General features: G+C 42.5%; 1 protein-coding gene across 6 annotated transcripts; it reads right to left on the bottom strand.

Moving 5' to 3' along the window:
- Positions 1-2952: 2952 nt before the first annotated feature.
- ARL6IP6 (ARF like GTPase 6 interacting protein 6) lies at positions 2953-22639 on the bottom strand. Of its 6 annotated transcripts, XR_012641425.1 has the most exons (7): positions 22204-22639; positions 21773-21826; positions 19746-19878; positions 10263-10324; positions 8810-9296; positions 7273-7338; positions 2953-3298 (listed from the first exon to the last, which is right to left on the bottom strand). XR_012641425.1 is itself a non-coding variant. In XM_074967358.1 (4 exons), the coding sequence occupies exons 1-4, from the start codon at positions 22526-22528 to the stop codon at positions 3205-3207; spliced, it is 606 nt and encodes a 201-aa protein (XP_074823459.1). In that variant the 5' UTR covers positions 22529-22639; the 3' UTR covers positions 2953-3204. The 6 variants fall into 6 exon arrangements, 1 of the variants encoding a protein (XP_074823459.1); XR_012641421.1 differs by lacking the exon at positions 10263-10324; XR_012641422.1 differs by lacking the exons at positions 2953-3298; positions 10263-10324 and adding an exon at positions 4883-5584.
- Positions 22640-23187: the final 548 nt, after the last annotated feature.

The raw sequence follows: 23187 nt of genomic DNA, 5'->3' as shown, positions 1-23187 counted from the left end.
AATACTAACCTCAGGGCACACTGTTAACCCCCAAATGGTTGAGAGTTCTACACTTAGATTTCACCAATCAAGTAACAAATGTGAACTTCTCAGGCACCATACAGCCTTAACATGGAGTCACAAAGAGTCCCCTTGGGCACTGCACTCTATCTTGCCACTCTGGCAAGCTTGACTGTGATAGATGGTCACTTTACACCAAATATGACAAAATATTCACATTACTCCCAGTCCCAAAGGACAAGTCCCTTCAAGACAATTTGCACCTTACATCTCACACCAAAGATAATGCTTGTAGCCAGTCCTACAGTATAAGGATTTATTAACTAAGAAAAAAAGAAAAGTTTTTTTTTACAAGGTTAAAGCAGGTAAGCATACACATACAAATGAGTTACAGTCAGGTTTCAGAAGGTAATAGCAACTTCTACAGTAAGCAGACTCTGTATATCGTTTAGGGCTAACCCAGACAAACCAGGAGACTCCTTGCATATGCTTGATGTTCATATTATAGCTGGACAACTCTTGGTATTAGCTGAGCTGCTGAATTAACCTTGCTGCTATGACTGGGCATCTGAGCTATCCAAGGTAACAGGGAGCCTCTCTTTCGCCTCGTGTTCCATTTTACTCAGAGAAATCTTCCATGACAGTATAATAGCTAATTCCTAAGCAGAAGCACTCATCTATCACCAACTGTATAGCTGATGGAGTCTTGGATACAAGACACGCTACACAAATCACTTGGGTGGAGATGGAGGACAGTGGGCTACCAATTAAGCTAATGCACAGCAGGCTAGCGGGATGCCGCACAAGCAGCATCTCCAGCCTGCAGAAGCCAGAGCTGATACTGATTTCTTTCCCCTGTCCCTTTATCCAAAGCTCCCTGAAACTTCATTGCAGTTTAAACTTCTTTCTCTACAGCACAAGGGTTCACTAGAGTTTCTGCTGTAATCAGCCTTCTTTACTTCTCCTAAAGGTATACTGATGTCAGTGTGTTGTGTTGTATTGCAGAGGTAGCTGCAGAGTAGTATGCAGGCTGGAGATTGTCTAGGCCTCAAATTTACTCTTATCTTTTAAATCCAGGCTATTTAGACAGGGTAGCAATGCTGCCCCACCAAAGAAGACAGAACTGCAGCCTGTGATCCAACCAGGCTCTTGTATGTAATTCCAGAGACAATCAAACAGATTCAGCGGTGTTGTTTCCATTTGCTCTGTAGAAGCAGCTATGGGATCATCTGGTCTGACGTAGAAAAGAGAAGAATCTTAACTCACTTGTGACATTACTACTATGAGGAAAGTTCCCAAATGATTTCAAGAAGTATCCACTTCATAGATGGAAGGCTAAGATATAGGGACAAATTCAGCACTAGACTCCAGTTACATCAGTAGAGTTGCACCACTTCTCACATGGACTTAATTTGTCTAATTATATCAATTCTGCTATTACACCAATGAAACCAGATTGACTTCAGGCTTAACTGAGGGTTGCACAGATGTGCTGGAGAAAAGCTCATCCAATGAGGGAGGTGGTGGGAATCCTTAATAGTTCAATTTATGAATACATCTGAAGGCACATTTGTGAATCAACTGAGTACTATACAAATAAGAACACTGGTTAAAAATGTAAAAAAAATTTATTAACGAGTGCTTGGATCTTAAACTATTTTCTGTTTAATGTAAAAAAGGAAACATTGCATTTGACTAACGCTATTTGTGCATGTGTATGTTTACACCATGAAAAGATCTGAATTCAATATCAATATGTTTAATATACTAGAAAAAGGAATTGGTTCATCTTTAATATACTAAACGTGCACTCTTATATGTAAACAATCCATACATTTTAAAAGTGTAGTCAACTTTAAGTGATCATTCTGATTTGTTTAAATCCAGTCAAACTGAACTGCTGATTTGCACATTTTACAGGATGTTAATTTTTTAAGTTATACAAATTAACTTGTAATCTGGAAATGAATCTGGGTTTTTTATACTTTTACAAGAGTTTGATACTCTAATAATCTTTACAAGCATTTTAATTACAGAATACAACCAATATACATCTTAAAATATCCATACACTTCAAAGATGCATGTGAAGCAAAATAAGACAGACAAATGAAATTCCAACACTTATGCCATTGTAGTTTAACTGTTTTGTAGACTCCTGATCCTTTTAAGAGATTAAGAAAAATATTTTAAGAAGCTGAGCAGTTACATACATTACAAAGATGCAAAAAGCCATAAAAATAACTCCTGCAGTTCTTCAGTGAGGCACACTACTGCAGATACTGGAAACTGATTTTATATCTCTATTTACTATGTGAAAAGATTAGGCAATATTTTCTATACTTTAATGGCACAAAGTGGAGAAGTTTCCACACATTCTTAGTGAAATTTTTTTTGTATATACAGTAGTTGCAGCATATAGTTGCATTACTCCCAAGTAAAAACACTATCATGTGATTTAGGCTAAAGTTTTAGGTTGTTTACAAAACAAGGAGGGGATAGTTTATAAAAGCTAATACGAAATGAAATATTTTGATTTTTTTTTTAAAAAATCTAATTAAATATTTAAATAAATTGTTCTCTGCCGTGTTATAAACTAGTATTGTGTGAATGCTGGCAAACCAGAGTATAAAATTTACTAGATTAGCAAAAGTCAATCTAGTTTTCACTACCTAGGCCAAGTACAAGTTAAATAGCATATGTACAGTGGAAAAAAAGTTAGTGGTCTTTATTATTAGCAACACTGTACATTTTAAATATATGGTTAAATTCATAAGTGTCATGTTTATCTGTACTCTGTAGTATAGCTGGAAGTGCAGATAAGAATGCTATTACTGTATAAAGGAATCAAAAAGTGTCATCCCAGGGATTTAAAACATTTTCAATTTGTAAATATTTTTACTTGTTTTAAGACAAATTCCCATTTTGCCTATATGGCATTTCCCCCCCCCCCCCCCCCCCCAATTCTTAATGCAACTCAAGCAAACACCCTATAAATATGAACCCAAAGATCAGTCTATAAATCTGAAACATACAGTGAATGGTAGACATTTCTATTTGAGATGTGAAATGTCATTCCACAGTGTTGTAAAAAAAGCAGACTGGACAGTTTATAGTAGTTTGTGTGTAGTAGTATGGTTCTGAAGCTAGCCTTCCATATGTGCATCTTGAACTGTTGAAGATCACCACTGACCCAGCGTAGGATTCAAATGAGGCACCATACTATGGTGAGAGCTGCCACAATGCCGTTCAGTATTGCCATACTATAGCCCATGTGGAAGGAATGCCCGGTCAGTCTCCTAGAGAGAGAGAAACAGAATGCTAATTAATACAACAAAAACAGTAAGAATCAGAACTCACAAGGAAGTTACCCAAGGTATATTTAGAACCATAAAGGCCTTAAAGCAATAACTATTTAAGAGGATTGGAGAGTGACATCTAGGTCTACAATTCAAGACAGGCTTAGGATAGTGCGTGATCACGCACTACGTGATGGCTTTTCAGGGGGTTGGGACTATCAGAAGCAAATTAGATTCTGTTGGGCTCCTAGTGAATTTCTGCCCATATTCACAAAAACCTCATAACAAGCATCCTTGTTTACCTCTCTGCTCAGACTACAGAGAACTGACTGGGCATGAAGACTGAAATACACCTAATTTTAAGAAGCAAATATCCTGAGGGTGTGTGTGTGTTTGTTTTTTTTTTGTTGGGTTTGTTTGTTTTTTTTTGGGGGGGGGGGGGGGCGAGGAGACGCGTTGTTAACTAAAGTGTCCCTAAGCAATAACAGAAGACAAAACTGGGATAAGCAGAATTTTATCTACATTGAAACACATTCTAGGATTTCCAAGAAGCATCAGCAGATTAAGAATTCACCAAAACCATCTTTGCCAAAGAACAGCTTATACATCGTTGGCAGTATTTTTCAGCCTATCATACAAGTCCCATCTAAAGCTGAACCAAAGGAGAGGAAGAAAATTTGCATTAAACCAGGTCACCAAATATTGACAAAAGCAGAAGTCTATAAATCCCTACCCCCACCACCCACTTTTCTGGCCAGCAGTAGTATGCTTATTACTACCAAACCGGTAGCTCTGCAACCACTGGATCTTTCTAATTTACAAAGTACAGTTAATGCAAGCTTTGTATAATATAACCAGAAATACATTCTGCCACAAAAGTCTAAGCTTTCATTTAAAATACACCTCTACCCTGATATAACGCAACCCGATATAACACGGGTTCGCATACAACACGGTAAACAGGCCTCCCCCACAAGGGTCTGGGAGGCAGGAGCTGGGGGGGGGGCACTTTTGGTGGCCCCGCAGGCCCAGAGTGGTTTGGGTGATTAGCAGGGGGCCAGGAGCAGCCTGCTCCACTTCCCTTGCCCTGACCAAGTCACTTGGGGGAGGGGGCTTGGGGGAAGGGATCCCTCCAGCACTCACCGGCAGCGGCAGAAGCGGAGCAGCCCGGCCCCATCCTGCTCCACTCCGCCAGCTCCCAACCACGGCGCACTGCTTCCTGCCACCGGTGAGTGCGGGGGGCTTCCTTTCCCCAACCTCCCCACACTCATCGGCGGCGGGAAGCGGAGTGCCGAGGCTGGGAGCTGGTGGAGTGGAGCGGGCTGGGGCCACATTGCTCTGCATCCCGCCGCTGCCAGTGAGTGCCTGTCAGGGGGCGGGGGTGTGTGGATAGGGGTCAGGACAGTCAGGGGACAAGGAGCAGGGGGGGGTTGGTACAGGGTGGGGTCCTGGGGGTGATTAGGGATGGGGGGGGGGGTCTCTGGAGGGTGAGGTCAGGGGACAAGGAGTCGGGGGGGGGGGGGGAAGCAAGGTCGATATAACGCAGTTTCACATATAACGTGGTAAGATTTGTCGTCTCCCGCAGACCGTGTTATATCGGGGTAGAGGCGTATGCTGTTATCTTTTATGGTTCTGAAGCTAGCCTTCCATATGTAAAACTGTGCACTGCTAACTGAGTCTACAAACTGAAACAGAAACTTCAAGGTATGAATGGCCCCTTTTGTCTCAATGTAACACTAACTCAAAAACTTGATAATGTAAAGTGACAATGATTTAACAGATGATCATTTTACCAGTTACATCCAGCTAACCTGTATATTCCTCACTGTGGGACTCAATGAAAAGGTAATAGTCAGTAGAGCTGTTTGTAGTTAAAGGCTGCTGGGATGGAAATTAGTGGTTTACCATCAACCATGCTCACTCTGGCTGGTGCAACAGCTGAGAGTGTTTGATGACAACCATGCTCTCTCCCTAAAACCCCACTCATTACAGCCACTTCTTATCTCTTACTGGGTGCCAGCAAATGCAAAAGCTCCCTCCCAGGGTGCACAAGCCTTTATTTAGCTTTTCCTCTGGCAGACAATATGCAGTATGAGTTATCAAGACAATTCTATGGCACAATTTAAAAATTTGAGCAGAAAATAAATTGAAACATTCCAAAATAAGTGATTCAGCAACACAAGGAATATAACCCACATTGTATTATTCTTTTCCACAGATATTTAAGAACTCTGAATTTTGAAGCAGAAAACAAGCAGCCTCAGTGCAGAATTTAGGTCCAGCATGCTAGAGAGTAGAATGGAATAATTAAAATAGAAAACAATTTATTTTAGAGACTTAGAATATACTTAAGCATTTAGAACTCTCAGGTTAGTACTTTGCAAAAACTCTAGTACAACACAAAGTAACAGTTCTACGTTAACTGCAGAAAATGTGTAGCTGTGTCAGGGTCAAATCTAAGCAAAGTATCCAAATTATAATACATCTCAGAACTAATTACTTTCCTTTTCTAATTGAACTAAGTCACAGATCTACCTGCAACTGATCATATTTTCTGAAGATTTTATTTCAGGAAAACTTGATTTTGTCTCCTTAACAGGTTAACCTTGCCAAGTGCACTGTAAAAATTAAACAAAGCCTTAAGAGTCTATCAAATGCTTTCCAAAGTTCTTCTATAGTGCAATACCAAAACAGAAGATGCAAGAATGATAAATTATGACTATGTTAAAAGAATGCTGAAGTTGCACTGTAACTGAAAGGCATGAATTAAGGTTGCATGCACGGGTTTAATACTGTCCACCCTGCACTTGCATTACAATACAGTCTACTTACACAATACATTCTGTGTGGCACACACTGAGCAAAGCTCTGCAGCTCATCTCAGTAACTGCAATTTATTTATAAATGTAGTTATATTTAGGAGGTTAGTTCCACCTCTGTCCGCTTCTGTTCTTTCAGAGCACCTGTCTCAGGTCTTGAGCCTCTTGCCCTTACCTGCCTCAGGATGGAATCTTACAATTCTACTCAGACTGGCATTTGGGTGCACTATCCTTGTACAACAACCCCTCATTACCAGGCAGGTCCACCTGTTTGAGCACCTACGTGATTCTTTGGGAATCTGACCAGCGATACTGACCACCAGCATTCTTAAAACAAAGTGTTTTTACTTAGCAGTTGAAACAAATCATTAGAGAGACAACAAGAATAAATACAGGCCTGAGAGACTGACTAGTCCAGTGGTTAGGGCACTCAACTGGGAGGCTCAGGTTTCAGTCCCTGCTCCAATTACCAGTTTGTTTGTTTTTTAAATTAACAGTGGAATAGCTCCAATAGGAGACACTGAGACTCACCCCAACCATACAACCTTGAATTACCCAATGGCCCAGTGATTAAGGTACTCACCTAGGAAGACCTGGATTTAAGTCCCTGCTCCAAATTAGGCAGAACTGAGATCTGAACGCAGGTCTCCCACATCCTGGGCCAGTGCCGTAACCACTGGGCTACTGGCTATAAGGGAACTGGAACAACCACTACGACCTCCTGTTTTTCTTGAGAAAAAGCTTTTCTGGCTCAGGAGTTTACCTCCAGAAGAGGGTTCACAGCTGTGAATTCCAAGCTGTTAAGTGCCTCCCTGAAGCCCAGAGTTAGGCGCTTAACTCCCTTTCAGGCAGGGGACTTAGGCCCCATCCCTCTCTTTGGCACTTCTTACTGCCTAGCTTAAGCAGCTCCACACTTGCATAGTGGTTTTAGTCAATCTTTCTTCGATGCCTAACTCCCCATGTGTTGTATGGAGCCTGGGCACCCAACTCTAGGCTGAGAGTTCCATAAGCTGGCAGGACAACTAAGCAGCCTATGAATTTGTCCTTAAGTTTTCATCAGAAAGTTCCTACCTCTCAAAGACGAATTGAATGCAAGCCCATACTATATAGTAGCGTCTCCTTATATTTACAAACAGTGCCCCTGCTACTGCTCACCGATTGCCCATTCTGCGTTGAAAACAGACCACAGAGACTTTCCTGATGCTTATGAAGTTCCAGCTGCTGCAGTTAAAAAAACAAACAAAAAATCCAATCGGAACAATTTTCACTCTCCTACTGAAAGACACCACAAATGAAGACATAGATAGAAGGTAGCACGCTCCCCACCCCCCCAAGCAGCTGCTGGGAAGTCTCAAATGTAGACACCTACTAGTGAACGAATATTGGAAACTGAGCCCTATGTGGGGACCACAAACAGCACCCTAATACAAGTTCCAGCATGCTCTATTTGCAAGCAACTTGGGATGGTGAGGGGTAAGCATGGCTTTTTCCTGGACAAAGGAGGTTGTAGCCAATTAATTCACTGTATCACTCACATATTATCTTATATGTAGTCAATGTGTGATGAACAGATACAAGTAGAATAGGACTATGGGAGTAGAAGGTAGACAATTAGGTATATAAGTAAAGCCAGGCTGTAATGCAAAGCCAACAGGCTAAAGCCTGTAAGATTTCAGCTTAGCCACACTAGGCCTCAGGCTTAAGGAGGCTTGACATGAGTGGGTGACCTAAGACTAACCCTATGACAATAAAACCACATGATTACTGTAAAGGATGGGCCAATAGGTGATGTTACGGAAAATAAGTCACAATGTACCTGTCCACCTGATTGTAACAAGACACCTGATTGTAACATTATGGAAAGTTCTGTTCTGACCACAGGTTACTCTGGAAACAGGCTGACATAAGCAGGGCACCTCAGAATTTATGGGGTGTAGAAGTACAGATAAGGAAAAGGTAGGCTGGAACTGTCATGCATATGCATAAGGAGTTAGGCATGGTCAGAACAAGGTAAGAGGTTCCCTGGTTGGGCTAAAGTGGGAAGACCCCAGCAGGAACCACCCCTCGATCAATGACAACCTGTTGAGAGACCACTAGACTAATATCTTTGGGTATGTGAGTATGCTTACGACATTGGCTATTGCTTGTGCTTTCTCCACTTGTGTAGGTGTGTGCATGTGTCTGTGTAACTTAAAATGCAAATGATTTTCTTTTATTTGTAACAGTGTTTGCCGTCACTATTTGTTCTTTGTGTGCGCCACAGTATCTCCCAGTCTAAGAGAACCGTAAAGATTAACTTTCACCCTATTAATCTGTAGCACCACAGGAGCTGAGCTAACTCCCTATGGACACTATAGTTTAACCCAAGACTACCCAGTCAATTTTAAATAGAGGCTACAGGCCCTCAAACCTGTTTAGTCCTCTGATATTTAGGCATCTGGCAAATTTTTCTATCCCCATGTATAAGCGTGTGCACAGACACAGGCAAGGGAGTGGACAGGTAAGTAAGTGTGTCTATGTAAGACAGTGACATTGACAGACAAGTTAGAGAAGTGGGTGAAGAGGAAGATCTATTTTCGTGGGAAGAGACACAGCATATATGCTGGATGGCATCATGGAAGTTAATCCGAGGATACTGTTCTGTATTAATGACTTCAAAACACCTACATCCAAATATTGGCAGAGCCCTCACCTTTGCTGGTGTTGGCAGACAGAAACTTCAGTGGTGGAGCCTTGATTCACTGCAGTGAAGCGAGTGCCGTTATCACACACGCAGGCTGAGGTCAGATGAAATAAAAAAGTGCATGTCCAGATGCCCTAAGCCCTATTGCTGCAACTTTCACAAGCTTCCTTCTATCCCCATTAAGTCTCCTCCTATGCCCTGGAGATAAACTGGAGAGATTAAACCATAAAACCCACTGGATGCAAGAACAGTGATTTTGGGAAGGTTGTACTCTTCTCCCCTTCAAGTTTTTGGAAGGTCAGGGTCACTTCTTAGGTTGTCCCTTCTCTTCTTCTCCCCCTACAAGCATAGCAGTGGGCCCCCATTGACACACATCCTGGAAATATGTCTAACATGCAGGTGCTCAACTCCCTTCTCTGTCTGAGACAAGGCAGCACAGAGGAAAAAGTGCTGAGTCTGTGACGGTGCTCTGGTCCCCATGTTGTCCATATGGTGACTGAAACACAACAAGAAGAGGAATGCTGAACTTCTAGCAGAACTTCCATGAATGGGTAACTGCGTTTTTGAGCCATGTTAATACAACAGTAGCTCATCACAAGCAAGGAATGACTATTTAAAAGTGGATGGACTAGAGTACATGCTGCTTCTTACAATGCAAAGGAGATACATTACAAAAGCTTTTCATCACATTTAAGTATTTAAATCAAAAGATGAGAACAAGTATGAAAACATAGCATCAATAATTTTTAGTTTTGACATATTTTTGCATCAGACCAAACTTTCTAAGCCATCTTCCATTGTGTAATAAGCAATGCTGCATTATTGTTGAACAGTGCCAAATTCAAGCAGGTGTATCAATAACACTTGGCACTGTCCAACTGATTTAATTTCCCATGTGACACCATATGGATTGCCAATCTGGTCTACACACTTGAATATCAGGGAAAAATACGAGACAAAAAAGCTCTGAGGTAATACAAAATCAAGTTTTTCCTCTATTCAATAAAGATTTCATAACTAGTGGTAGAAATAATAGATATTTAAAGTTAAAAGATTAAAGCAGATATTAAGCCAAATTTATTCATATTGAACAGAAATACCTGAGATAGTGAACATATGGAAAAGTGCTTACTTGGCTCACATTTTCTACAATCTATTATTTCACTCTGCAGGCAATTCCCCAGTGCAATTAAACATCATTTTGAGGACATCACACTTTAAGGATGGCATCTTCAGCAACTTGAACACAATACTCTTTTCAGATATAGAACATTAACAACAACATTTTCCCATACGTGGAACCATTTTCCGAAGCTGCTAATTCTGTGCTATGTTTGCAAAAAAAGGTTAGGGGTAAAATTTTAAAAAGGGACTCAGTGACTTAGTAGCGTAAGTCCCAGTGACTTTCGGTGAGGTTTAGGTCACTTATGAAAATGGGATTTAGGAAGTTTGAAAAATTTACCTTAAAAACTTTTTTCAAGGTGAAGTCTTTCCTTGCAGCATCTATCCTTATCCCATTACAATCTGTAAGACAATATTTTGCCACTGTCATCTAAATGTACCCATGACATTCCTGTAACAGTCCCTCAATCAGATCTTCAAAAATCATCTTAAATTCAGGAGCAGTCTCTGTCACAGACACTCAGGAAATGGCAAAGATCAAACATCCCATTAGCTTTTCCCACTGCAATAGGTAAAGTTTCATGTAATGTGGCATATTTGATCTTGAAAAGCCAGACCATTTGCAACAATCTTGAAATGAGTACAAATGTTTTCCATTTTACTAATTAATTCTTCTACTGTAAAATTAAACATGGTCATGACTCCCGATTTCTACCACTTCCTTAACTTTAGGCACAGGTGCATCAGACAGATTTGTACATCTGAGACTGAAAAATCACTAGACACCTACCACTCATTTGTAGGGTGGAAACTATTAGTCTACAGTTAGAATGAGAACCAAACCTCTGCAAATTCAACAAGGAAATCAAATGCCCAGACTACCTTCTAGAAGTTACTAGATTCTAGCAAACCAAGACCTCTAACACTTCATAACTCCACCAACTCACTTCTAGCCACTCCCCTTATCTTCTAGGCCGTTGTGTAACTTTAACACAGCAAAACAATCGTCTCAGCCTCCTTTTAACCTCTTAGAACACCTACAGTTTTCATGCGCATAGATTAAAACTCGAGCCCAGTGATTCTAATATCAAAGAGCTTTCAAACAGGGTATGTTCACATACATACTTTAGTATCAGAAATTCAAAAAGCAGAAACATTACCAGGCTGTCTTTTCAGGGAAAAGTTTTCCCAATGTCGTGTACAAACCTGACCAAAGCTATCTCAACTCCAAAAAGAATAGACACAGACTAGCACAATTCTTCATATTTAAGGACGACTGTGTTAAATAAGGTATTGATAAGATCTCTTAATAGTGTCAGGCACACCTTATGTTTTAAGGAACTAAGATGGGCAACTGCATGAACTACAGATGATGGGCCTCATGGAAACCAAGAGCATCCTTATCAAAAACCAGATGAGACTGTGAAAGCCTAGGACTAGCACATTACAAAGATTCAGAAGACTAGTCTGGAGCTGATCTAACTTGGATGTCAAAGCTCACAAAAGCGATTACCTGAAGGAACGAATACAACAAAGTAATGTTTAATGTTAAAGTAGTTCCTTGTCAAATCTATTTGGGAGTATAACTTTTGGTCTTGATCATAGCTTTTGTTTACACACACAAAATCCATACAAGGTAAGAATACAGCAGCTTCTCATCTCTTCAATCAGAACTCTAGCTGCTTCAAATTGTGCATATGATCCTCAAAGTCCATGGAGTCCCAGCACAAGATAACAAGACAACTAATTTAAACTTAACATGCAAGCGTTAGGTTTCAGAGAAAACCCCAGTTAGTGGATTCATATCATGATGCACTGAAAAATCAAGAAAACATACTCCAAAAAGTGAAATCAGAATCCATACCAGTGCTATATTTAGTCTTGTAGAAATAGCATATGATCTACCAAGCAATTAATTTCTCTTCCTGAAGGAGACAGCCCATGCTTAGTAATCAAGCTGAATTGCAGAAGTTCTTGCCTAATTTATTCTTTAGGGGTTTTTTTTTTTTTTTTTTTCTTTTTAAACATTTCCCTCAGACATAGATATGTAAACTAGACCAGCGGTTCTCAAACTGTGGGTCAGGACCCCAAAGTGAGTCATGACCCCATTTTAACAGGGTCGCGAGGGCCGGCTTAGACTTGCTGGGGCCAGAGCCAAAGCTGAAGCCCATGCCCCACCACCTGGGGCCAAATCCAAAGCCTGAGGGGGCTTCCACCCTGAGCGGTGGGACTCAGGTTACAGACACTCTGCCTGGGGATGAAGCCCTTGGGCTTCAGCTTTGGCCTGGAGTGGTGGGGGTTGGGCTTTGGCCTCCCCCTCCCCCCAAGGCAGCGGGGCTCAGGCTTTGGTGCCCCCTTCTGGGGTCATGTAGTAATTTGTTGTCAGAAGGGGGTCACAGTGCAATGCACTTTGAGAACCCCTGAACTAGACTGTAGTTTACAAGGACTTTTCTAAAAAAAATGGGGGTTGTGGCAGAAACCTTGTACGGTTGGTTCTTTTCAGTTTACAAAGAGTTTTTCTTTGGACATAAGTAAAATGTCCACAAATCATCTTTAATTTCTTTTCCTACCACTACCACCACCACCACTCCTGATTAAAAGAGTGTGGCTCTAGTGTCTTGTTGATTGCTCTGGCCTTTTTATTCTCGCACTTTCATCTTTAGCTTCATTATTTGTCCTTTCAATCATATTTCAGCCAAGCCGAGCTTAAGAGTTCTCACATACAGAAGATGTAAAATAAAATAGCAATCTTATTTTTTAAAAAACAAAACCCATCATTTCTGTCACCTCCTGTGTCTAAAGACTTCAAAGCTTTATACAACTTTTTTTCATGGTATTAAACTAGATACCATTTGCTTCTTTGATTTACCCTGGATCTCTTGAGGTTAATCCACCACAACTACTTCCCTTTTGTTTTCAAGATTTGTTTTTAACCAATACTGGAGGGTTCATAGAAGGCAGGTGATAGTAAAAAAATGGGGATTACTTGTTTGATTAGTTCTTGGGTTTCAGAAATATATTTTATATCAGCAGTAAATAGAGAAATCCTGAATCCAAGCAGAGGCAAGGCATGGTGGGGGGGGGGGGGGGGAGAGGACGGACACAGGGTTACGTGCCACTACCCCTCCCTCATTTCTGCAAGCGCAGAGCTGCACAGCCGAAGGAGGCTGTGTCTGGGCTCCCCTGACTCTGCAGCTGAACGCCACATCCTGGGTCCTAGTGCCAGTCATGCTCCCCTTCTGTGTGCTGGGAGCCTTCCTGTTTTCTGTGCAACAGTGAATGCCTGTGATGGGGCTGGGTTATGGCAGGGTGGGAAGGGGTAAGAGGCAGTGGGGATGGAATAGGGCAGGGGGATGGAGAAGAAAAGGGAATAGGGGAATCATGGGGCAGGGGGAGGAGTGGTAGCCCGGCATGTGGCATCCCCTTGGCAGAACCAGCCCTTGGCCTGTGTCAGGGTCAGATGCAGCCTCACTGCCACGTCCCTGTACCAGCGGAAGTGCAGGCTTCAGGGTGATCTCCCACCTCAATGCAGTCAGTGGCCTGTGCTCCCCACTGCCATGCTGGAGCCATTTATTTATTGACAAAGAAAATTTGCAGAATTTTAAAATATTGTGTGCATAGTTTTTAGCGCAGGATTTTAATTTTTTTGGCAAAGAATTCCCTCAGGAGTAAATCCTGTGTGCAAGCAGCCACAATTCCTCCCAGCATTAATGGTAGCAGCTCCAGAACTGCTGGCTCCAAGGAGCAAAAGTCTAAATTTTTCAAAAGCATCTATAAATTTTTCAAAAGCATTTCAGATGCTTCCATTTTTCATTACCCCACCTGAGACACCAAGGGCCTGATTTTCCAGATGTGATGAGCACCAATAGTTTCAACAGACTTTGCTGGAAGTTATGGACGTTTAGCACCACTGCAAACAGGGCCTTGTGTGTCTTAAGTCAAACACTCAGAGGCATCCAAGTGTATCAACTAAAAATTTAGGCTTAACTCAGCATGTAAAAAGTTTCTGGTGCTCAAAAATGAACATGTTTTTGTTATAACCACCCCTCTCTTTAGTTCTATTATAATCAGCCATATGACATCTGTTCATTAATTCATAGCTTGAAGAACCCTATTCTATGCAGAGGTGGCTCTCTAGAACTATAAAAGGAACAGTTAATATTGTATTCATTCTCAATTTCACAGTGCTTTAGGAAAGAAACTGTTTTATTCATTTATATGGAATACATGGGCTCAAAGAGTCAATGGTGTTAATATAACCCAGTTACTGTCCAACATTAAACAGTTTTAAACAAGGTTTGGTATAGAGAGACCTCAGCCTGCTTAGTACCATGGCAAACATACTATTAAACATCCTTTTAATCTTTAATAACTGTTCTCTCTGTCTTAAAGCATTTTAAATGTAAAGTATTACAATAAGGCTTTCATTTTAACATCCCTTGTTCTTTCCTTTCCTTTTAGCTAGCGAGTTTTTAAAAGGAAAAAACCCCTTGGTGTACAGTCTCTTAGACAGTAATAACTGTCATTTTTGGGGAAAGAGACGTTAGTTGTGACAGGTTGAAGCTGTCCTCACTGCTGCTGTTTCCTAAGACTAACATACCAGAGGAAAGAGAAAAGAACAGCAAAGACAGAAAATAAAGCTTGTCTCTGGTGCTGATTCTCACTTGCAACCTCACTGCTGGAAAAACACACGCTGAGCACACGTCTATCAGCTACTCTGAGAGCTGGCAAACCCATAAGCCTTGGACTGTCTAGGGCACTGCTTTTAGCAGTTTTTTCTGGTCACAGGCATACAACAGTGTTGCAAAATATACCATCTTGGCTGGCTAAGCCAGGCTCTTTGAGAAAGAAGGGAAAGGAGAGGCATAGGAAAGAAGAAATAAGGTAGGGAAGGAAAAGAGACACTCTCACATCCCAGGTGGTGGCTGGGATTCAGCTCGAGCCAGCAGAGGTGGTGATGTCATCTGGGGGACTCTCTCTGGCCCAGTCTTGTCAGGACATCTCTTAGGATCAGGATGACAAAGGCCTGGGGTCCCAGAAGACGGTGGGGGTGGTGGCCATCCCGGTAAAGCTTTTCTCCAAAAAAAAAATCTCTCTTTAAGGACCTGGTAATGGGGTGCCACAAACCTCCTGTAAGCACCCCCTTGTTCGACTGGATGTGCCTGCACTTTCTCTCTGCTTTGTGGCGAGTCTTCAGCAACCCAGCCCTCCTGCCGAGTCACACACAGTCTGTATGTGAGCTAAAAATCAAACCCTTTCCGTGATACAAGTCCAACCAGGCCTATCTCAAAGCCCTCAGTAATGCCTCTACCTGCAGCCCTATTCCTGGGCTCACTCCTCAGTCAGTGCAGCAGGGCCTATCACAGTACCATGGGAATAACAGACAGTTTGGACCTTCTGGGCTCTCTCAAATTGTCCCTGCTCTTCAAACAGTCCTGGCCCTGGTATGGGGACATGTCCCCCAAGGCTCCCTCCCTGGAGATTCTTCATTTCTTTGGGCCTTTCTGGCCCCAGCTCTTCAGCTGGGCCACTAAAAGAGTTCAGTTCCGCTTCTGGGCTGTATCAAAGTCCAGGTCACTTTCACCCGGTGGCTGGTGGGGTGAACTCAGGCCCGTCCTCTACTCCAGGTCCCAGCCTAGGGCCCTATAGATAGAAGCCGTCTGTCGTGTCCCTTCAACTAAGCCGCGTTGCTGCCACAGTTCCCTGGGCCACTTCCCTAGCTCATTCTTCACCCTTACCTCAGGGTCTGGGCCTGGCTGAGTCCCAGCAGCCAGCCTGGAACTCCTTCCTATCCCGTCCTCCCACCCCCAGTCTCTGCCAGGACTGCTCTGTCTGAGGTCCTGTAGCTCCCTCAGCCAACCAGGGACACCATCCACACCCCTCCAGCTTTAGCAAGGAACTGATCTCTGCTCTGCACTGCAGCTCCTTTTATATGGGCCTGTTGGGCTGCTCCCTGCAGCCCATCTCTGACTGGCTGCATCCCATGCCACGACTCTAGGCCACTTGGAGGAGACTGGCCTTTTCTGGGGCATGGTGTGGCAGGGCCACGAGGCCTCCAGCAGGGGATCTCAGGGCCTAGTCTACCCCATCACAGACCCCAAAAGGGAGGGATGGATGGCGGAATCGCGTGTCCTCTCACTGGTTTGTCCACCAATTAGGCCTAGTTTCTCACATACCAATTTCAGTTCACTGATTTCTGGTCTCATCATGGTCTTGTTTATTAGGCATAATCTTAACAATCCTTGAATTATATCAGTAGGCCTTTTTGTTTGGACTAATTTAGTCTCTTTTGCACGTTATCCCATCAACATTGGTTATTACAAGTTTATAAAACTTTACAATTTTTGTTTTTACACAGTTGAGCTCACGGTTTGGGTAAATCTGTAGGCCCAATTATTGCAACAAACTTATGATTCCTGAAGAAGAGTTCGGAAGAGTAACTAAAGAAGCTGCTTACACCACAACAGAACCACAAGACTGGGGGTTAGGTGCTGGCCCTGTCCTCTAATCAGTCCCCTGAGCCTAGCTGCAAAAAAACATTTTTTATGCTGTTACAAACTTTCCAAGATAGATTCTTCCCCCCCCCCCCAAAAAAGAAAAAAGTTAAAATCTTGCATCCAAACACCAGACTTCCCAAAATGTGTCTGAATTAAATCTGAAGTAATTTTTTTCCTGACAAACTAGTATTTTACAAATTACTACTGTATATAATATATACTTCAATCATTTTCTTTTCAGTATATATCGAGAAGTTCCTTAAATTTAAAGACTTTGGACCCAACCATTTTTATCTACACTGAAAAAAACTATTTAAAACAATCATAATTAAGGAGTGATATTTAACAGTATTTTGCTAGGATTAAAAAGTTCTAAAATATACCTTTAAAGAGGTTTTTCCAACCAGGTACATTTGGTTTGGTTACTGAATTTCAAGGTGAATACACCCTTAAGCTCCACAGAGGAGACACTTAACACCCTTCGGGTATGGAAGCGATTTTGTGTGCAAGCACCCACCCTGCTGGCCACATTACAAAATGCATTGCTTTATCTGCCATTTTTTGAAACTGTGACATTTATGTGAATAAAGGTTGTAAAGTTCTCAGTCCAATTTAAAAGAGTAACGTGCCATCAAGATTTTTATTTTTACTTATATAAATAAAAAAATAAAAATATTGATGGTAAGTTGCTCTTTTTTACAGATTACTGTTGGAATCTATAAAATGAATTTAAATATATTTCCAACAATAAATTGTAAAAAAGTTTTAAACAAAACATACAAATGAAGTTAACTCCATTCTAACTAGCTTAATGTTCCATAGTAACAAGAAAACCAGTTTTAACATTCCTTCCCCCTGGTTCTGTATTTAAAAGCATAGATATACTAGTAGCGGACTTTCCATAATGAAAGCAGCAAACATGTATATTTACCCTTTTAAATAAATAAGTCAATTAATATATGAAAGGTGAATATACTTAATCAGTAGTATAGTTCATTTCAAAACTGGAAACATTATGACCCAACATGAACATACAAAATATTCTCCCGGTATTCTATTATAAGGGCTGCTAATTTTATAAAGGATAAAAGACATGCTATATTAATAAGGCAGCCTTAGTCAGATATTTTAACATTAAAAATGATCAAACATTTGCCTCGCATCCTTTCATGATGCGTACAAAAAAATTAAAAGTGTGTGAGTGGTGTTTAGAGTAGCAGTTAAATAGGTATCTCTGTATTCTTCTGAAAACGTGTCTTAACATTTCCCCCCCCATTATTAGCAAAAAATTAAACAGTGAAGGAAATTTTTACCTGACAACTTACTTCACTGAAATTTTTTTTAAAAAAAGTCAATTCACACACACACACACACACACACAAAAAATAAATAAAAATGCTGAGACACACCAACTCCAACACTTGTCAATTTCAAAAGATAAGTTAGAATTGGTTACAGGTAATACACTTGCCATGAAGCTCCTCCGCTAATTTTCGGGGTTTTAGTCATATTTTCCTATTGTAAAATGCATCTTACATATTGCTGCATAAAAGACCCAACTAATAAAAACCAGAGAAAGATTATTTTCTATAATTTCATTTGGATAAAACTCAGATTTCAGTTGTAACCGTAGATAAAAGTTTTCAGAAATAAGTGAATTTAAGTTCATTATGTCCATTTAAAGAAAGTCACAACTTAAACATTAAATATTCTAACTTGAAATACTGTATTTCCATATTTAACATAACAAACCAGTCTACTTGGTTGTTAGATATTCTCTCTGTATATTGGAGAGTTTCTCTCAAGCAAACTTTCCAATTAAACGATTCAAAGGAATTTTGAAGCTCTTCTTGATTTGCAGCTGTGGCCTCAGCTTCTTGGATTTAGACAGGATTTACGCACTATCATCATGAATGGGAGTCAGAGGATCAACAACAAAAACCAAGGGAGTACCTCAACTCCTGCCTCAAAGCAGGAAACTGAAGCAAGGCTGGGTATCAGTTTACAGCCCAGTTTTAAAACCTAAGTCTACTAGACATATTATTAAACAGTCAAACAGTTTTGGAAAGATCCAGAATCATTCTAATCTTAATACACTAGTTCTAGATCGGAATTCCTTATTTTATTGCTGCTTAAATTGCTACTAACAAAAATTAGAAATACTAGATAAACAAATTGGACTAGGCAGTAACTGAAGCAACTGTAAAACCTCTCTTTTTAAACTAAGTTCACCACAAGAGAAGCCAGAATCAGAAGTGTCTATTTACTTTGATATATTTTCAGAGAGGAGCTCAAAGTTGAGATTCAACTATCTTAAAGTATGTATGTGAAAGGTCACATCATTCCAGTTTTAAAAACCTTTATTTGTAGTAACCAAGTTTATTTCCAAATGCCTATAAACTTATGAAAGTACAACCCAACTTCTTTCAAGTTTATTTTTGACTTAAAAACACAAGCTTAATCACATGAGACTCATATTCTAGTCAAAGTCATCTCTCACATTTCAGGTTACGTTTGAGGACTAGCTGGATGCTACAGTAACACCTCAAATTTTGTCCCAAGTGTAAGAACAAAAAATAAATAAAAAGATCCATATATCCACACACACATATATATATATAAATAAAATTTAAAAAATGGATATGCAAGAGTCTCTTAAAATACTCAAAAATGTCTAATCATGTGTGGTTAGTTTGGTGTAGCCTGTTTAATAAGCCTGCTTCATTACAGAAATCCTTAATTCTCCTCTACCAGCGTACTACATCAACTTGCTTTACCATATCCATGGAGACTGCTTCACTTGGTGTAAAGACGTGTATTAAAAACAAAATAGATTTCAGCAGACTACTTCCCATATAGGTAGTCAAAACAGCTACAGCTGGACCAAACAGTACCCTCTCCTTTGACAGGCAAGACCAGCTTGTCTAATTTTAATTAGATTGGATGTATATTTATTTTTTTAAATCTCTATTATTGGTACACTAAGGACTGGAATGCTTAATCTATCATCTAGTATTCACTAAGGGCAAGTCTACACTACAAAATTAAGTCAACCTAAATTATGCTGACATGTAGTCACCGCAGTAATTGAATCAGTTTAATATGGCCACACTACATTCCTTGGGTCAGTGGTGCATGTCCTCACCAGACACTCTTGCACCCATTTAACTGCCAGTTCCTGTGTCCTTCAGATCAGTTAAGGCACACTAAGAGAGCAACATGAAACTTGTACAGCCGCTGCTCATATTGTGTCTATTGTGTCTTGTTACTAGTTAGGCTGACAATTCAATCCTTGGAATTACATTTATTTTTTCATAAGTACTTACTTGAATCGTGCAGGTGAAAGTGGAGTCGGAGGAAACATTCCTGGTTCAAAGGAATCAAAATAAGTCACCGTCCAAGAAAAGCTGCAGCATGAGAGCCCTGTCATCAAGGCTAGAACGAACAGACCCCAAAATCCTTCATGGGGGATAAAGAAAAGTTTCTATAAGTATAACACGAAATTTGAGAAGATTTTCCACAGAACACAGCTTTGCAATATAGCATAAGTGTTCTACATCCCTGAAACAAAATGGTACATTTCTAGTTTCTTTTTTATCTTAACCATATACCATTTAGAGAGACAAGGTGGGTGAGGTAATATCTTTTATTAGACCAACTTCTGTTGCTATGAGAGAGACAAGCTTTTGAGCTTACACGGAGCTCTTCACCTGAACAAGAGCTCTGCATAAGCTCAAAAGCTTGTCTCTCTCACAGCAGAACAAACTGAGCAGAAACCTTTGCAAAAGTTAAAGTTATGTGATTTAAATGGAATCTAAAATTGCTCTATGTATTTAAGACTAGCTCCAGGCTTTAGACCCAGGGGGAGCGCCGAGACTCTAGCTACAAGAGGAGTGCAGTTTCAGCCCCAGTGCTCCCCATCTAGTTAAAGGCCTGAGCCCCGGCACTCTCCTTCGGCTGAAACCCGGAGCAGAGCCATGGGGAGCCCCAAGTTCCGGTGCCCCCCTGCAGGGCTAGAGCTGGGAACGGGGCCGTAGGGCTGAAGCCCCAAGCCCCAGGACTCCCCCAAGGTCTAAAGCCCTACCCCACAAGAGCACCAGGGCTCAGAAGCCCCAACCCCCACTCCCTGCCCAGAGCCCTCACCACCCCTACACCTGCAACCCCCACCCTTCCCCTGCTGAAGCCCATAAAGTCTTGTTCAGAATTATGGCACATTTCAGAGTTACGAATAACCTCCATTCCCAAAGTATCCATAACTCTTGAGGTTCTACTCAAGAGAAGAACTCAAGAAGAACTCATTCTTATGTTATGTTTAGGGCCCTACCAAATTCACGGAGCATGAAATCTGGTCTTTTGTGTGCTTTAACCCTATACTATGCAGATTTCACCGGGGAGACCAGCATTTCTCAAATTGGGGATTATGACCCAAAAAGAAGTTGGGGGGTGTCACAAAGTTATTTTAGGGTATTGCTACCCTTACTTCTGTGCTGCTTTCAGAGCTGGGTGGCCAGAGAGTGATGGCGGCTGAGGGCCCAGCTCTGCAGGCAACAGCGCAGAAGGAGGGCTAGCAGTACCACAATGCCCCACCCCTCAATAACCGTGCAACCCTCCTCCCACCCCCACAACTGCTTTTTGGGTCAGGACCCCATCAATTACAACACAGTAAAATTTCAGGTTTAAATAGCTGAAATCATGAAATCCCATAGCCATGAAATTGACCAAAATGGAACTTGAATTTGGCAGGGGTCTAGTTATGTTCTTAAGAATAAAGGACAAGAAACATGCATCCACTGCAAATCATTTTCAGTTAGTTATGACAGTAAATGCTCAACTTCCTCTCCTTACATCACTGACATTTTTAAAATCATGACAATATAACTTTCTCTGAGGAAAGTATCTACCAAATGTGAAAGAGCCAGTTGTGTGTTACCATAGAGCAAAATAAAACCAGCAGCTTTTTCATGCTTAGATTTCAGCCTTGGGGAATTAAAAAAAAAAAAAAAAAAACAACTCCCCCTCTACCTATGAGATAATGAATGTAAAATAATTTCTTCCATATTCCAATTTTTACAAATAATAAATGCAGAGAAATATGTGCTTAACATAAAAGTTCCATGTGAGCTCTACATGGATTGGGTTCTGGCTAGTCAAGGCACTCTCAATCACCTGCTATTAGTTATCCTCAAGAGAAGCCATCAAGTAGACATGCCCTAGCAATAAATGAACTGAGTCACAAGCTTCCCCACTGTCCAAGAACCTGAGCGTTTACTCAATATGGCTTTTATTTAAGACAAGGTGATTTTTAGCCTCCTTTGACCTGCAGAAGCCCTGAAAGAACCATATGAATGCATACCTAACAAGCCAGTTTCTATACCATCTTCATTCTTCTCTTTCTCAGAGCGCAAATCTACAGAGAGAGAAATCAGTTATGAAGCGTTTTCTAACAGCAATTGCAGAAAACACCAGCAGGTGCTCACTGTGCCGCGTCTACCCAGCAAAGGGGATGGCCATCAGCGCTGGTTCTCCGAGTAATCTGTCCTTAAAGAGGGCTGCAGAGACAGAAGTTACTAGTATCCCAAAGCGACACACCGCCAGGCCCGCGCCCTGCGCCCCGGCAGCCGCAGCGCTGGGCTCGGATTGGCGAAACCTGGGTTCAATCCCCCCCTCACAGAAACCACCTCCTCCGTGGCCGGGGGAAGACATCCCGGGGCCTCCGCTTCCCGGCTGCAAGCGGCACCGATCCTCCGCCAGGGCGGGGACCGCGGGCAAAAGGGGTCCCCTCACCTTTGAGCACGAGGCAACCGATGGCCAGGAGGAAGGCGAGGGCGGAGACGGCCAGGAGGCAGCACAGCACCGAGCAGGCCCGGGCCGGCCAACGTTTCCCTCCCGGCGGAGCCATCAACACGCCATTCCGCTTGTGAGACAGCGGCGGCAACGGGGCCCCGCCCTGGGACACAGAGACACCGCTCGCTGCCTCCTCCTCCTCCCACAGCAGCTCGGCCTGCAGACTCCGAGCCACCACTCCGCCCCCCAACCAGGGCGTCCCGGGGGTCGCCCCCCGCCTGCTGAACCTGCCCAGCCGCCCGCTGTCGCCCACAGCCAACGACATGGCGCAGCCTGTGAGTCAGCCGGCCGGGAGGCGCGAAACACCGGCCACAGGCTCAGAGTCAGCCCGAGGCGCGGTTGCCCAAGTTGTCGCCTACTCCTCCTGCGTCACGAGGCACCTACCAACCCGACCGCCCGGAGGGGCAGGTAGGAGAGACTAGCAGGAACTACTGACCCGGAACAGAAAAGACTGAACGCGGCATGTACCAACTCATGTCGCCGAAGGGGAAGACAAGATAACGTCTGTAACAAGGCCCCTACCAACTCGCACTCGAGGGGTGGTTGAGGACCGCGCACGAGTATCACTGATAGGAGACTATAAGGAAAGTGTGCTTCTCGCCCCCCTCCTTAGGTGTCAGTGGTTCCTTCTAGCTTCCTTAGCCCCGCCTGCATCGCCCACGTGACCCCTTTCCCAGCGTTCCTTCCACTCATCCCCCCCGCCGCAGCTTCTTCCCCCTCGCGAGCTCCAGAGGCTAACGCGAGCAACCCTCGCGCGCCCTCTCCCCCGGTGAGCGACGGCCCCCAGCGCGCTCGACCGCCCTTTCTTTCCCCTTCCTCTAGCGGTGCGCGTCCCCTCGTCTGGAGCGGCCCCCTTCGCGCGCCCGATTCCGGCGCGACCCCTTTCTCTCCCGCTCCCCGCGGCGCGGGGCCTCTTTAGACGCC

The sequence above is a fragment of the Natator depressus genome, chromosome 11 (assembly GCF_965152275.1).
Source record: "Natator depressus isolate rNatDep1 chromosome 11, rNatDep2.hap1, whole genome shotgun sequence".
Classification (NCBI taxonomy): Eukaryota; Metazoa; Chordata; order Testudines; family Cheloniidae; genus Natator; species Natator depressus.
Note: the sequence above shows the minus strand (reverse complement) of the source record. Positions and strands in the feature narration are given on the sequence as shown.